This window comes from Carassius carassius, chromosome 39 (genome assembly GCF_963082965.1).
Source record: "Carassius carassius chromosome 39, fCarCar2.1, whole genome shotgun sequence".
In the NCBI taxonomy this organism is placed as follows: domain Eukaryota; kingdom Metazoa; phylum Chordata; class Actinopteri; order Cypriniformes; family Cyprinidae; genus Carassius; species Carassius carassius.
This window is the reverse complement of record NC_081793.1, coordinates 4741390-4757852: the sequence shown is the minus strand read 5'-3', so window position 1 is coordinate 4757852 and position 16463 is coordinate 4741390. Positions and strand designations below refer to the sequence as shown.

The 16463-nt window shown below is 35.5% G+C and overlaps 1 protein-coding gene across 3 annotated transcripts in view; it reads left to right on the top strand.

Annotated features, from left to right (window-relative positions):
• The window catches only part of LOC132121260 (protocadherin-15-like), a 224751-nt gene that overhangs the window by 18531 nt on the left and 189757 nt on the right, over window positions 1-16463 (top strand). For all 3 annotated transcript variants that reach the window (XM_059530486.1, XM_059530485.1, XM_059530484.1), the window contains exon 2: window positions 5800-5914. In XM_059530486.1, the coding sequence (XP_059386469.1) occupies window positions 5818-5914 (97 nt within the window). In that variant the 5' untranslated portion in view covers window positions 5800-5817. The remainder of the gene's footprint in view (window positions 1-5799; window positions 5915-16463) is intronic.

The window sequence follows — 16463 nt, the reverse complement described above, 5'->3', positions numbered from 1 at the left end:
TAATAGAAAATAACTTTATTTATCATGCACTGTCGGCCTCACAACTTTGCAGATAGTTTATGTTCACATACAGCTACATGACACACTGAATGAAAGGTAATATTCAAAAAGGCATAATAGGGGTACTTTAAAAGTCAGAGAGTTCAGTTGTGGATGAACCAGAGTCAAATGGTCAAGAACTGCTTGAAAAATTTTCAGAATACCTTCTCTCGTGTAAGAGAATATGGGATTGGAACGACATTAGAGAGATTAAATTTCATTTTCAAATAACAGTCCATTCAAACTTGTATGCATTAACTAAAGCTAAGCACAAACTATCAAGTCTAGTGTGGTCAACAGTGGTTGAATGTATGTTAATTTCCTAATGGCAGAAAAAAATCACTGCCTCCTGTAGTTCCATCACACCGTATTTCGCCCCTGCCTCATTATGTTCTGACTGTTGTTTTCTAGTCACAGTGTGGCTGGAAGTAATGGTGTACTGTTCCACAGTCAGTGAAACACAGAGTAGTGTAATAGATTAGCTATGTTGACAGGTTCACTGTGGCCCATTACCTTACTGATCTTTGTCAGAATCCCAGCACACTCAGTTCAGCGTTGAGGCTGACTGATTTTAGTATTACCCACAATTCACTAATAAAAGTGCTTTTGCTCTTTGAATGTCTTGCTTGTTGCCAGGAACTGAAAAAAAGTTCATTTATCTATCTATCTATATAATAAAATATAAAATTATGTCTATTTTTGTCTGTTTTTCTCTCATAAATCCATTCATCCATCTGTCCAAGTGCTTCCACCATTAAACACCCCAATTTTGAATACCTGGGCATTTTAAAAGGTTCCCTAGTGGTAATTTTGACATGGGTGGCACTCAAGTGCTCTTATCTCATGAATACGATTATTTTGACGTTATATGAAGGCAACATATGTTCAGCCCCTCTTTGTAAAATTGTGGCTCTTGGAAGGCTTTACACAGTTGAGCAGGTGTTGTCTCAGTTACTCTCAGAGATTAGGGTTCAACTAGAGAGCCCTGTTCTAGACCATTAGCTTATTGGAGGCCCATAACTTTATTCTGCACTGATTGTAAGTCTGCACACAAAATGCTGCACTCAATTTTGTCTAATTTCTCAAAGCTAAAAATAAATTTTGAAGGAAACACATTTATATATCTCGCCCCTTGACATACTGCATCTCATAGTGTAGCGTTGAAGCATCTGTCATTGATTGTCCAGAGACACAGGGGAGAGATATGGTTTCCGTACTAACAACAGAGGATGAAATTGCATTTGTGTCTCCAAAGACTCTTTCAGTTCGGAAGAACAAAGGCCATTCATAATGAAAGTCAGTGAGTATGGCAGTGCAATTATCATCTCCAGTGTTGAGGGGTTTTGATGTAGTACAAATCTAAGGCTTGAAAGTACATGTCTCCAAATGATTATACAGTCGTGGCCAAAAGTTTTGAGAATTACATAAATATTGGAAATTGGAAAAGTTGCTGCTTAAGTTTTTATAATAGCAATTTGCATATACTCCAGAATGTTATGAAGAGTGATCAGATGAATTGCATAGTCCTTCTTTGCCATGAAAATTAACTTAATCCCAAAAAAACTTTTCCACTGCATTTTATTGCTGTCATTAAAGGACCTGCTGAAATCATTTCAGTTATCGTCTTGTTAACTCAGGTGAGAATGGTGACGAGCACAAGGCTGGAGATCATTATGTCAGGCTGATTGGGTTAGAATGGCAGACTTGATTTGTTAAAAGGAGGGTGATGCTTGAAATCATTGTTCTTCCATTGTTAACCATGGTGACCTGCAAAGAAACGTGTGCAGCCATCATTGCGTTGCATAAAAAATGGCTTCACAGGCAAGGATATTGTGGCTACTAAGATTGCACCTAAATCAACAATTTATAGGATCATCAAGAACTTCAAGGAAAGAGGTTCAATTCTTGTAAAGAAGGCTTCAGGGCGTCCAAGAAAGTCCAGCAACTGCCAGGATCATCTCCTAAAGAGGATTCAGCTGCGGGATCGGAGTGCCACCAGTGCAGAGCTTGCTCAGGAATGGCAGCAGACAGGTGTGAGCGCATCTGCACGCACAGTGAGGCGAAGACTTTTTGAAGATGGCCTGGTTTCAAGAAGGGCAGCAAAGAAGCCACTTCTCTCCAAAAAAAACATCAGGGACAGATTGATCTTCTGCAGAAAGTATAGTGAATGGACTGCTGAGGACTGGGGCAAAGTCATATTCTCAGATGAAGCCCCTTTCCGATTGTTTGGGTCATCTGGAAAAAGGCTTGTCCGGAGAAGAAAAAGTGAGCGCTACCATCAGTCCTGTGTCATGCCAACAGTAAAGCATCCTGACACCATTCATGTGTGGGGTTGCTTCTCATCCAAGGGAGTTGGCTCACTCACAATTCTGCCCAAAAACACAGCCATGAATAAAGAATGGTACCAAAACACCCTCCAACAGCAACTTCTTCCAACAATCCAACAACAGTTTGGTGAAGAACAATGCATTTTCCAGCACGATGGAGTACCGTGCCATAAGGCAAAAATGATAACTAAGTGGCTCGGTGACTAGAATGTTGAAATTTTGGGTCCATGGCCTGGAAACTCCCCAGATCTTAATCCCATTGAGAACTTGTGGTCAATCCTCAAGAGGCGGGTGGACAAACAAAAACCCACTAATTCTGACAAACTCCAAGAAGTGATTATGAAAGAATGGGTTGCTATCAGTCAGGATTTGGCCCAGAAGTTGATTGAGAGCATGCCCAGTCGAATTGCAGAGGTTCTGAAAAAGAAGGGCCACCACTGCAAATACTGACTCTTTGCATAAATGTCATGTAATTGTTGATAAAAGCCTTTGAAACGTATGAAGTGCTTGTAATTATATTTCAGTACATCACAGAAACAACTGAAACTGATTCGAACCCGAATCATATTCGAATATGTATGACACATGTTTGACTTTCTACGGCACTGGAGATGATTGTCATGTACTGTCTTTTTTAATCTTGACTATCCAAAATAACACGTTTGGTGGGCAATATGTATGTTTGCATGAATAATAAACAACTGATAAAATTATCCACCCCATAAATATAGTATTAACAAACTTTGATGCAATAAATAGGGTGTGATTTAAAAATGAGCATCCCTCCAAAAACATCTACATTTCTGTCTCTTTTCAAGTTTTAGTGTAAATAATTAGTTGTATTTATAGGGGTTATTATAGCACAATTCTACAATAAGGGGGTTATTACAGAAACCCCCTGGACCTCACTAATTATCAAAGCCTGGCTATGTGCATGTTTGTGTGTGAGTGTGTGTGTGTGTGTGTGTGTGTGTGTATTAGTAAACCCATATGAATCTGTACCTGCAGAACTAATAGATTTCCACAGAATCAAAACATCTGTTTATGACTAATATTTTTCATTAAATATTAAAAAGCTATTCATTTTTAAAATTTTAAATATTATTTTTTTTTTATTAATATTCATTATTATTTATTAAATATTTAGGCTAACTTATTGATTAAGCTACCAAAAAGGCTGTTGTTCCCTTAGTTGCTGTTAACACATTTTATAAGGTTTAAATCAGTTCAGCAGACTTTGACAGTGTCAGAATCAGGTATAGCATACTCTGCTTGTGCCTGCCTGTTACTTAATATGGGCCAACATAGCCGGATAGAAAATAAATACACTGTCATATCATATATTTATAATCAGTATTGACAAAACTAACATAAAACAGATTTTAAACATGAATCCTGTTTTCATTAAACACAGCATCTGATATCAGCTCCATCTATTGAACCGGGTTGAGTCTGACAAAATTATATTTTGCATATCACACTAGGGCTGAGCGATATGCACCAAAAATATTATCGTGATATATATTTTAAATTTATCAACCTGAAAGTTAGCATCACCCTGGTTCTCCTCGACAAAAATCCAATAGGCTTTTGGATTATTACAGAAAACAAGGTCTGTGGCCAACAAAAGACAATACTTAATATTGTTTGTTGTGCACATTTTGTTCACCAATGAACACAACATTTATGAATTTCAAAGCCAATATACAATGTCCAGAACTAAAAAGCTAATTGTGGGCTATAAAGCAACACCTCAGTTGTGAGACTCCAGTGTCACCACCATTAAGCTTCCAACAACTCTTTTACTCTTTATTTTAAAATCTGAGTCAGCATAGTTGGCAAGAATCACAATGAGGATGAAAAAGCTGATTTATGATAAGATGAGTTCACCCGTTTGGCATGATGACATATAAGGTCTCCGAAAATCACTGTAGTTCCATTTAGCCACTTGTTAGCAGCTGCCTTTTATAAGACGAGTATAAGCTTAAAAAAAAAACGATCTCACGACCAATTCGTATGTACTGTATTTTCCAAGTTGGCTAATTTTGCAACCTTACTCATATGGTTTATACCATTTGTCTAGTCCCCAATGACGATTAGGTTTAGAGGCAGGGATAGATGTAGGTCATTCGTACAAATTCATACAAATTGTGCAACTCATAAAATACATACAATTTTGCACAAAATCGTATGAATTTACAAGTGAGGTCGTACGAATTTGAACGAATCAGCCTCCTGGTAAAATAGGTATGAACTGCCATGAGATGGGGCTGAAAAAATCACATTACTGGTTTTATTGGTGTATTTTAAGCTGTACAACAAAACGTGAAAATATCTGGAGCTTGTGTTAACTTCAGACCTCATTGCAGGCATTTAACCAAAAACCCATTAACTTCAGACTTCAGAATGATGGAACCGGAAGTGACAAAATACTTGTTTATGGTTTTAGCCAACAAAATTGTTTTTGCGAGGAGTAATAACACAGCTGTGAAACCTTGTAAAACGGGGGATGAAATAAAATGAAGAGATCACAAAAATGAAACAGTACACTTGTTTAGAACCTTTTTTTCTGATGAAATGGAAACGCTGTTGTCAAAATCAAGTAAAATTGGGTACCATGTTATTTCAGTAATTTCAGTTAAGTTTTCGAGCACTATTGTCTCTATCCTTCACTAAAATTGACCTTATTTAAATAATTGCTATTGATTTGACTGTGTTAACTATTTTCTTTCATATGATGTAGACTCTTATCATTGTAAGATTCACTTCTGACTCGGTCACCTCTGATTAGTCATAATATAAATGAATTGATGTTATTCCTCTAGGAGCAAAGCTTATCTCTTCCTTCCATCCAAACCTGTCAAAGCATGTTGGTCTTTGAGTCTTTTCCAGGAAGAAGTTCGTTGACCCCTCAGACATGTTGCAAACTTCAAAGCTGCACTTTGCTGTAGGTTGTTATATCTCTCGCACGAAGAACGCTATCTCTCTGCTCACTTCAAAGGGAAAGGTTATATGTGCATGCAGCAAATGCTTCCTGCCCACTGTTATTACAGAGGATTTAAGTTTGATGCAACATCCCCAAAGCCAAACTCTCTATTATTTTTTTGACATAAAATGACGAAGTAATTATGGCTGGGAAATTGACTCAGCTGGTATCATTGTCTATTTTGATACCAGAATTAATTAGAATGTTCAGTGAGTAAACTTCAAAGTCCTTGGGATTGCTTTTAATGACAAACGGTAAATAATTTTGCTCAAAGAGATGAAAATCAAATGGTCACTTGGCATCTGAATCCCCCTAGAGTCTGTCTAGAAGTTCACTATATTTAAAGGCTTCCAATTATACGGCTTATGAAATGGTGCAGCCACCATTATGTGGCTCAATATGCGAGAGAAGCACTTCATTCGTAATCTGTCTCTTTTATGTTCACAGGTGAGCATGCTGTAATACATGAAGATGCGGCAGAGGTCGTGGCCCTTTAAATGGTTGGGAATAGGCATTGGCGTTCTTCTGCTCACAGCTGCAAGCTATTCTCAAGATTCAGAAGGTAAGTTCTCCCTCATGAATTTTCATGACTGTCTGGCATCAAACTTAGATGATGATATCCGTGCTTTCCAAAACTCATAAACTTTGTTTCATAAGCTGGTGTCCTGCCTATGTAGGCACACTCCTGATGTTCCAAAAGGTAGGCAGCGTGAATATGAAAAATCCCAGAAAGCACTGCAAATAAATAGAAAAATCGTACTGTGTGTAACATTGTAACAGTCAATGTATGTGAATGTAACACATGCATTCACTGTTACATTGATACACTCTTTTGAATTTTTTGCATAGTCACTGTATAATATGCACTACTAGTAGGATATGTTTGCCTCTGCAGAAACCATAATGACTCGGTATGACAGGATGATAGATTCAAAATTCTTGCAGATTGTGATGTATGAAATATGCCTCTCCAGCTCGTCTAAACACAGCTGGACTCTGTACTCACTCGATCTGGGATATTTGTGGATATGTTTGCATATCCTTTCACACTGGACACAACTGGAGTTTACTGAATTACCTTTTTGTTGCATAAATGTTTCCCCTTTCTAGTGTTTTATCGATTTAGCACACTGATATGAAAGTAGAGAAACTCTATATATTGATCCTCCTCCTGCAAAGAGTTGGAAACAGCTTATTCATTCAGGCTTCAGTTCAGTAATATTTCTTTTATTTCACTTGAACACACTCTGTCATTTTCTGGATACAAAAATATTTTTTTTTCTTACTCCTCAGAGTGTTAAATAAATGGTTAATTGCAAAATAAGTTGTTTTTTTAATTTTTATATTTTATTTACTGACCTCCATAACATTTAGAACCTATATACGGAGCCCCGCACATCACATGCAAAAATAAAATAAAATAAATTGTGTGCACAATTTACTAATTCATTCCCTCAATGTACTAAAATGTGCACACGATTACTGTTGCATTCCCTCAATCTACTATTTCGTCGAGGGAATTAATGAATAAATCGTGCGCACATTTTATAAATCGAGTGAACAAAATAGTAAATCAAGGGAACGCAATAGTAATCGTGTGCACGTTTTAGTACATTGAGGGAATGAATTAGTAAATCGTGCACACGATTTAGCCTATAATCTTTCCCTGCATGCCATGTGCGGTGCTCCGATGGACACCGTAAGGTAACCTAAAAATAGCATGTGTGAATTATATTTAAGTCATAAAACTGCCTTATATGGAAAATAGACCAACTGATCTTCCCCTCCAGTGAGCTGTAACCTCCAGAATGATTCTTTTGAGCTGGTTGTCAATGAATTGTTTGATCCAGTTAGCAAATCAGACTTAATGATTAAATTTCCTATCAAACTGATTTGTTTATGATTCTGACTCAACTATACAGTCTCTGTGGTTCTCAAGCTAAGATCTTTCTGTTAGGGAAGATTGTCAGTGAATTCTGACTTAAGAAACTTCAAGTGTTAAAGACAAAATGTATTGTGCTAAATTAAAATAAATTACCAAACTAAAATATGTTACCAAAAGTAGATGGACTCCTACCTTAATGGTTTTGAAAGCTGTGCAATGTTTTATATCGTAATGCTGCACCAAGTAGTGACATTCTGGAGAATTATGGGCTGCTAACTTTGTGGCGACAGTTTAGGAAGGGCCTTTTTTGTTCCAGCATGACATTTTCCCCTGTGCACAAAATGAAGTCGATATAGAAATGATTTACTCTTTGTCCTCAATGAAATGACTGGAGTAGCTTGACTATAACAGGAATTAGCCGTACAGTGTATTATTTCAACATCACTAAGCTATACATTTACCCTACAGTAGGTCTGTCTGGGTTGAAGGCTTAATTTGCATTTGACCTCCAGGTTTAAGAAAAAAGAATATTCCAGACTGAACATTGATTTATTTCCACAGTGTGGAAACATTTGTAAATTGTTCTTTTAAAGAAAATTGTAGAGATATGTACATGTTAGCATTATTTATGGGGGATTCAACCTTAATGTTCATGGGTTGCTCTCACCCTCTGGAGTGTTATTTTGAGAAAATTTTAACTTTTTGTTCACGTTGCAAAAAATACCTACCTCAAACTTTATTTTGCTATATTTCAGATGGTTTTGCACTTATTACCTCTTACATTCTTACTTACAATCAGTGTTGCCAAATATGGCAACCATTCATGCTGAGATATGGAGCAGGCATAAAGTACTGGATTTTCTGGAAAAGAAGTCACACTAGATCAATAAATGGATTTTTTCCAAAAACAAAAATAATAAGTTGCTTGGTATTTAAAACAGGAATAAAAAATACAAGTATAAAACAAATATAAATTGTAGTGGCATTAATTATAAACAACATTTATTGTAAATGCCAAGCCTAAACGTATTCAAAGCTAAACTTAAACTACCAGTGTGTGGTAAACATGCTATACAAATAAATTTGGGCTCGCCAGTCTAAATGTGTGCTTGTTTTATATGCTTGAAGTTAATTGCATTCTATAAGTTGCTTTGCAATATACAGTGCCCCTAAGGGAACATTATTTCAGTGCTTTTGCAATCTCTTGTGAAACTTTGCATTAACTTGTGGGGGAATTAATATGTGGTAGGAAAAACATGATTAGCAAACGCAAAGTTTCACCGGGAATGCAGTACTTTTCAAAGAGCTTGTAAATGTTTGTAAAAGAATGCAAATTTTCTTTGTGGAACACAAATTGTTTGCAAGAAGAAAAAAAAATTGTGAGAGAGTGCAAAATTTCATGGATAAACACTGTACTTTTGTGAGACAATGCAACTTTTTTTCAGGGGAATGCAAAACATTTATGCGAGAATTAATATGTTTTGTGAGAAAAAGCAAATGTTACTTGGGGGAAAGAAATATGTTTGCGAGATAACGCAAATGTTTCTTGTGGGAACACAATTTGTTTCAGGGACAATGCAAATGTTTTGAGAGAATGTACTTTACTTTATACTTTAGCGAGAGAACCAAAATATTTTGTGAGAGAATGCTTATGTTCTGTGAGAGAATGCAAATGTTTCTTGGACGACTTTTATGAGAGCATGAGAAAGCATTTTTCCTCCCATCTAATTTGTTTTTTTATTGTTTCAGATGATAAAAAGGTGAGTTGCATTATGAAAAATACGATAGACCTCAAAGCTTTTGCTCCTTTGCGTAGCTGAAATGAAATAGAGCTGCATTCCAATAGACACGAAAACTCATTCAGCTTGATGGCAGCTTTAGAATCAGGCAAAATCAACAGTGAGGATCATTTACTGTCATCCTGTGGTTTTAACAGCAGACTCTACTTTTTCCTGACTTTATCTCTCAAAGGATCTCTAACTCTCCTGAGGTTCCTGTAAATTATAAGAAGGTCTAGAGAGAGCTGTTTCTAAGCATTCCCATTCATCTTGCTGGCAGTCGCTCAGCTGGTATATTATTTAAAATATATGTCTAAATTTACATTGAGAAAAATGCTTTTTAGAGCAGGTTAGTCGCAGGTGCTAACAGGGCCATGCTAAGTAGCTCAATATTGACCTTTTGGTTCACTATGTTTTGATTCTATTAGATTTTGCATGTTCTCTGGTGGATACTTATCCTTGTGGACTTGAACTGAACAGCTGACACCGCCCATACTGCAGTGTGCAAGAATACCATTAGAGTAACAGGCTAAAGTTGATAGTGGAGTTGGCCTCATGCGCTCTATTCTCACTTGAACCATGACCACTAGAGTTCGTCAGTCCAGCTTCCCAAGCGCTTGCTCTCTCTCACACCCCCTAAGATTCAGATGTGCCCGCTCTGTTCAGGGACATGGTTCAGCCAGAGTAGTTCAGCTAGGCATGGCGTCCACTGAATGCTAACTAAGGACAAGGCCGAGATTTATTCCAAGGAATATAATCTCATCCATTTTTCATCAGGCTATACAAATTCACAGCTCAGATATGCTTCATTGCTAAACATTTCAGTGGTCATTAGAATTGCAATAATGTTTCCCTTTGGGGACGCCACACGGTGTGAGTCAACATGCTTATATTGTATCAGGTCAGAGCTGTTGATAATGCATAATATGCTGCAGACCCATTGGAGTTGATGATGAGAGATTTTTCGATGCAAAAGAGGTCAGTATTTATATAGCGACTTAAAGGTAATTTAAAGTAAATTTGGCTTGTGGTTTAAAGTTATGGGATATGTAATGAGCAAAAACCAGTCCATTATTGTATGTGTGCATTCCCTTCATATTGTCCTTCCAATCACTGCGTCCTGGCATGCAGTAAAACCCAGAATGGTTTCAATTGAAATTAGAAAACACTTATACAAACTTTGGTACTTTCTCATTCAAAACAAATTCAATTGATTGGGAGTTTTTGCTGAGCGTGGTTATCTTCACACTTTCTTTCTGCGGAGAGCTGTGACTTAAGCGCAAGGGCAGATTGATGTATAGGAGACATGAAAAGGGACGATCAGCAGACAGTAGTGAATGGCTCCCTGTGGAGACATCAATCCCACTCAGAAGGTAGAAGTTGTGAACTTTGACCTTAGCTGTGATGGATGTCTGCCACCTGACAAGCAGCCATGTGCTGCAATGTGTTGACGTGGATGTCATTCCCGGATTGCACTGTCCTTTTATTGTTCTAGAGATTCTTCAGAAACCCTGGGGCAGTAAAACCATATATCTATCTATCTATCTATCTATCTATCTATCTATCTATCTATCTATCTATCTATCTATCTATCTATCTATCTATCTATCTATCTATCTATCTATCTATCTATCTATCTATCTATCTATCTGTCTGTCTGTCTGTCTGTCTGTCTGTCTGTCTGTCTGTTCACTATGTCTGTCTTTCTGTCTTGTTTGTCTGTCTATTTAAAAAATGCTGCAAGTGGTCTGATGACAGTATTTGCGTATCCTAATGCTTGTCATTTATTAAAAAGAGAATATAAATAGTGAAACATTTTGTAAAATAATCTGATTACACAACCACTTAAATGTCAATTACAGTTTTTCTCAGTCACTTTGGTTCATTTCTCGAATCATCCTTAGTATTTGAAAAGAAGTGAGTGCATTTCTCAAAACAATTCATCCAAACAGCACCACAAAATGGATAACCTGTAAAAGCCTGTAACTTACTCAAAATCTTTAGTTCATCTCTCAAAAGTAAGTATTTATTACAATGAACATATTATTGCCATCAGAATTAAAAGTCATTGTGTCATTGTTCATTGTTCACAAACAAGATACAACAGTGTTAGTATAACCTGACATTAACTATGGCAACAGTTAGGATGACAGTTATTGCACTTCTTATGCATGCTATATATCCATGTTAAAAGTACACATTTACACACTACTGTAAGTAGTGCATTGATTGAAAGAGACTGGATAGGATTCCCAGTTACCCTTAAAAAAACACATTGCAACATTACTTTGATATAAAAAAGAAAAAGAAATATGGGCACAAAGGCGAAAATACAAAATTACAAAGTCAAACACAGGAAACCCACCTCAACCATTGTAAGGCCATGATTGACAGCATGGTCCACAGTGGCCTTTATTTCATCTGATATGTGACTATGTCCTTGGCCCCTTCTGCCCTATCCTCTGTTTTGCCTCTGTACCTTTACACCATGCATCCTTACTCCTATTCCTCCTCTCAGTTGTTTATACTGATCATTTCCTGGATGTTCATCAAATGTCAAAATGTCAAACAACAGAAGTTGTAACTAGTGTGGTGTCCTCTGTCTATGCTTTCCAATGAAAGGTTCATGAGATGCACCTTTGAGCTTTTTCAGAAAACTGGTTTATCATTGACATGATCTACATTTCTCTTCATTAGTGAAAGTCAAGATTCACCTCCACAATTCATGGCAAATTTACAAAAAGTCTAATAGAAATGTGTAGAAAAAATGCTTTGACAGTTTATGAAAACTAGATCAACCATTTTTGCATTTAATGACTTGTACGATCAACTAATGACTAGATGTTGGGGTAATGTTTGGGTAGATGGGGTAAGACTATTGCAAAGAGAACTACATAATACATTTGGAGCAACATGAAATTAGCAACTGATAATGTAGGAAACCACAGAAAAATATACATAACCAATTGCATGAATGCGCCAAAGCAATCGCAACTTGTTCAAAAGAATGAGAAACTGCTTTTATGATGTGCACAAGTGACTAGATGATGTGGAGGTTGAACAAGTAGGCCAAGTTTTGAGAATTTTATTTCTGATCTGAGAAATGTACCAAAGTGACAGAGAAAAACTGTAAATATATGGTAAGACTGCTCACTTTAAGAATTACAATAACAGTAGTTCAGTAAATGTTTTTATATTGTTTATGCGCCAAAAACGGAAGGAAACAGCACTACTCATTTGAACCGCACCACACAGAGCATTTATCTGCTCTGCTTAGAGTTCAAACAGCATTGCAGTGCAAACTTACTAGAGCAGATGAGTTTACTTGCTGATAAGTCTCGATCACGCAAGCACTAAACAGTGCCGTTAACAGCATGAAGTGCTTGAATTCAGAGAACACAAATGACTCTGTGATTTAAACTAGTTTAAAGCCAGATGAAACAGTGCTGACAAACAGGAGAAACTCTGTGCCTAACAATCTACAAATTGCCATCATTTCCCATGGATTTACTGTAGTAGCACTAACTGCACCATAGAATTGTGACAGAAATGTGGGATATTTATTATATTGTTAATGTAGACATGTATTAAATGTATTATAGGAGAAATGGAATATAATATATATATATATATATATATATATATATATATATATATATATATATATATATATATATATATATATATATATATAATTTTTTTTTTTTGATAAAGCTATAGCATTTGTGCATTTATAGTAAATGTATTTAGACTACTGTTTTTCATACAAAACACCTAGAAACAATATAGTAAAATTTTAACCATGGTATTGGGGTTCTGTATGTGTGTTTTTAACTGTGGTTACACTGATCTTAATGTATGCTACTATGGAAGATCAATGGTTAATTTAAATAAAACTCAAACAGACAGATTAATTACATTTCATATTATAAAAAAATGAGGTTGTTGCAATTTTTTTTTTATTGTGCATTTCTTAGAGACATACATTTTTAATATTATTAATATTGCAGCCTGCAGTGCAAACAGTGCTAAAGATACATTTTTCATATTAGATTTTCAACAAGATTTTTTTTTCATATTAGTGATTAATATGATTATGATTATTATCATTTATCATTTTTATTATTTTTTTGGCCATATAGCCCAGACCTGATTGGTCTGAACTAATTTGAAAAAGAACACCACACATTATTATTTTTTTTCAGACATACAAATTATTTAAAATTGAAACTGTTTTGGTATGCATTTTTTTTTTTTTTTTTTTTTTTTACAAAAATTGCAAAAGCTGTTTATTTTTCCCCCCAAAAAAGAAAAAGAAAATTGTTGTTAAAATCAATCAGCTGCAGTGCATGCTAGCCGAGCTAGATGTACAGTAATTAGAGTATCATGTTAGCTTCTCATGTAAGCTTCTAAGATTTTTCTTTCAAAGAAAACCATTCCCATCATTAAAAACCATTCTACCCAGGGGGTGTCACGTAACACGTATGATCATCAATGAGATGATTGAGTCAAAAAAGAGATAAGGACTGTAATCACAGCTTCAGTAAATATTACGAAGCTGTCAGATCAGAGCAGTCTCAAATGCTTCATGGAAGCTGTTAGGCGTCATGCATGTGTTTATATAATAATGATTATTTACATTTTATTCAGCAGAATGGAGAAATGGAGAATACGGTTCAGTTTAGATATTGAAGTAGATTTTGTGAATATTTGTACTGATTAAAGCAAAAATAAATACAATAAAATTTCCCAGGCAATCTTTAGAGAACAATTCAGAGGTTGAAAATTGTTTTCACAAAAAAAAATAAAAAAAAAAAAACACTTGCTAGATTTTTGGATAAACCTTACTAGGGATACAACATTTTTGTAATGTTCATGCTCTGGATTTGTGGCTATTTTGAGAGTGTTTCCTTCCTGTGTGCTGGCTTGTTGCTGAGTATTGATTTCTTCTGTGATTACTCCCATTGGCTTTAGAATATTGTAAGAGGTGTGTTATCTTATCTAAGGCATTCGTTAGACCAACTCGCAGCATCTCACTTTAACACCCTTTATTTGCTCTGAAACCTGGTGTCTTACTTTCAAAGAATTAACTTTTTTTTTTTTTACTCAACCCTTTATTAATCCTGTGTAACTTTGTGTGTGTGTGTGTGTGTGTGTGTGTGTGTGTGTGTGTGTGTGTGTGTGGAACACAAGGATATCATATATAAAATTTTCACTCATCTCTTTCCTTACACTGAATGTGGAATGTGATCATGGTCTTTAAAGCTCCAAAAATGACAAAATATTACTCTAAAAATGACAAAATATTACTCTAATGATGACCTAAGTGTTATTTTGCTACTCAAACGACGCTAAGGGCAGTGTTGGGAAAGTTCACTTTCTACATGAACTAGTTCAAAGTTCAATTCACAAATTTTAAAATGAACTAGTTCAGTTCATAGTTCAAACTACAAAATTTTGAACTAAAGTTCACAGTTCCAAAAATGAACTAGTTCATAGTTCTTTTTTTCCATACGTTGCAGCTAGCTATTATTTTTCAAAATTATTGCCACAGCCCATATAGAATCACAGACAGCAATTATTTTATCAGTTTTAACAATGCAGCTATGCGTCAGATTTCATCTTCATATCCAATTTTGAATCCTTATCCTACCAGGGTTTACATTAGCATTGAGGGGACAGCATTTCCCCATTGTTGCTTTAATGCTTTGTCTCCCATTCTCACCGACCTTGTCATAAACATCATAAAATTCTTTTAAATGATCATACGCCTTCTTGCTACATGCTGCTGTCGTTTGCTGTTTTTTTTTTGATGACGCGTCATGCATGCGGCGGACGGCGGTGCAACACTGGTGGCTGGTGTTGCCAGATTGGGTGTTTTTCCGCTACATATTAAGACCCGTTTACGGTGTGTTTTAGCCGGGTTTTCGCCTGGAAGGCTCTATAGAAATCTGGCACCCTATTGAATGAAGTTAACCTGAGAGAGCGTGCCGTTCACAGACTCCAGAATTAACGAGTTCACAGTAACGTTCATTAGGCATTAATACAGCACGTTCAGTTCACGTTCGGCCAAAATATGAACGAGTTCATGAACTATCGTTCAATGAACGCGTTCAGGCACAACACTGGCTAAGGGTTAAAAGAATGGGAATGATTATTTCAGAAAACTTGGAATATAGTGCAAAAGTTGTACGGACCAGTGATATTTTAACATAATCTGCCTATTATGATATTTATGATGTTTTTAAAATAGTTTTTATTTTTCTGTTTTCCATTTTCATTTTTATTTATGTTTAAGTTTTAATATTTTTGTATGCTTTTGTTTTTGACATTTATTTTTTTTGCAGATTCTATTAATTTTATTTTAATTATTTTAGTACATCAAGTTTAAACTAAAGTATATAAAGTGCCCCTATTGTGCCATTTTAAACTTCCTAATATTGTTTTTGGAGTCTCCAACAATAGGTTTACATGCATACAGTGTCAAAATATGCATTTAATATCACCTCATTTTCCATCGATTCTCAAACGATTCATTCAAAGCGGTTCTAAGATTCATTCTCTATCAAATCCTCCTTTCCCTGAGCCTACCCTGCTCTGATTGGTCAGATGGCCCAGTCTGTTGTGATTGGATTAATACATACAGTGCATATTGGAAATGATACACCCATTGCCATAGTTCTGTATTTCTAATGCTCAATATAAAATATAACTTAATCTCTAAATATCATTTATCATTAGGGATGTAACAATTCACTCAACTCACCATTCGATTCATGAGACTGATACAATTCGATTTTTTCTCACAATTTTTTTCTAAACAAAATAATATTTAAGACAAATTATAAATGAAAAGGTGTCCATTTATTATTGCTTGAACAAAATGCTGCACATTTCTTTAAGCAAAAATATGTCAAATAACAAAGTTAAATTGACATTTTACAACAAACCCTAAATCTTAACAATATAAGACAAAAGTATAAATAAAATACAGACTTCTAATAGACAAAGGCTAACTGTACTCTTTCCATTCAAAATTAAAGGCAACTACTGCATTTGAATCACAATCCAAACAAAGATACTGCACACATGCAGCATGGACAGTTTTTTTTATCTAAATTAAATGTAACATAATTAAATATTTTAAAACAAAAAAAGAATGCTCTGACTTTAGTTTTGTGAAACTATACTACATAAAATATCTGCACAAAACAGAGCAGAAGCTCTAAATGAGATGCAGATTCACTCTCTGACAGCAGGTGGCACTTATGAAACAGCAGCGATACAGCGTTTCCTTGGTTACCGCTTTAAACAAAGCAACACAGCACTCATGAATGCTGCTTTAATATGAATTATACAAAGACGAGATGAAAAGAAAATATCCCCTCAAAGATACATTTAAGATACATAAACTCCAACCCCCAAATGTATCATGATTCATTTAACAT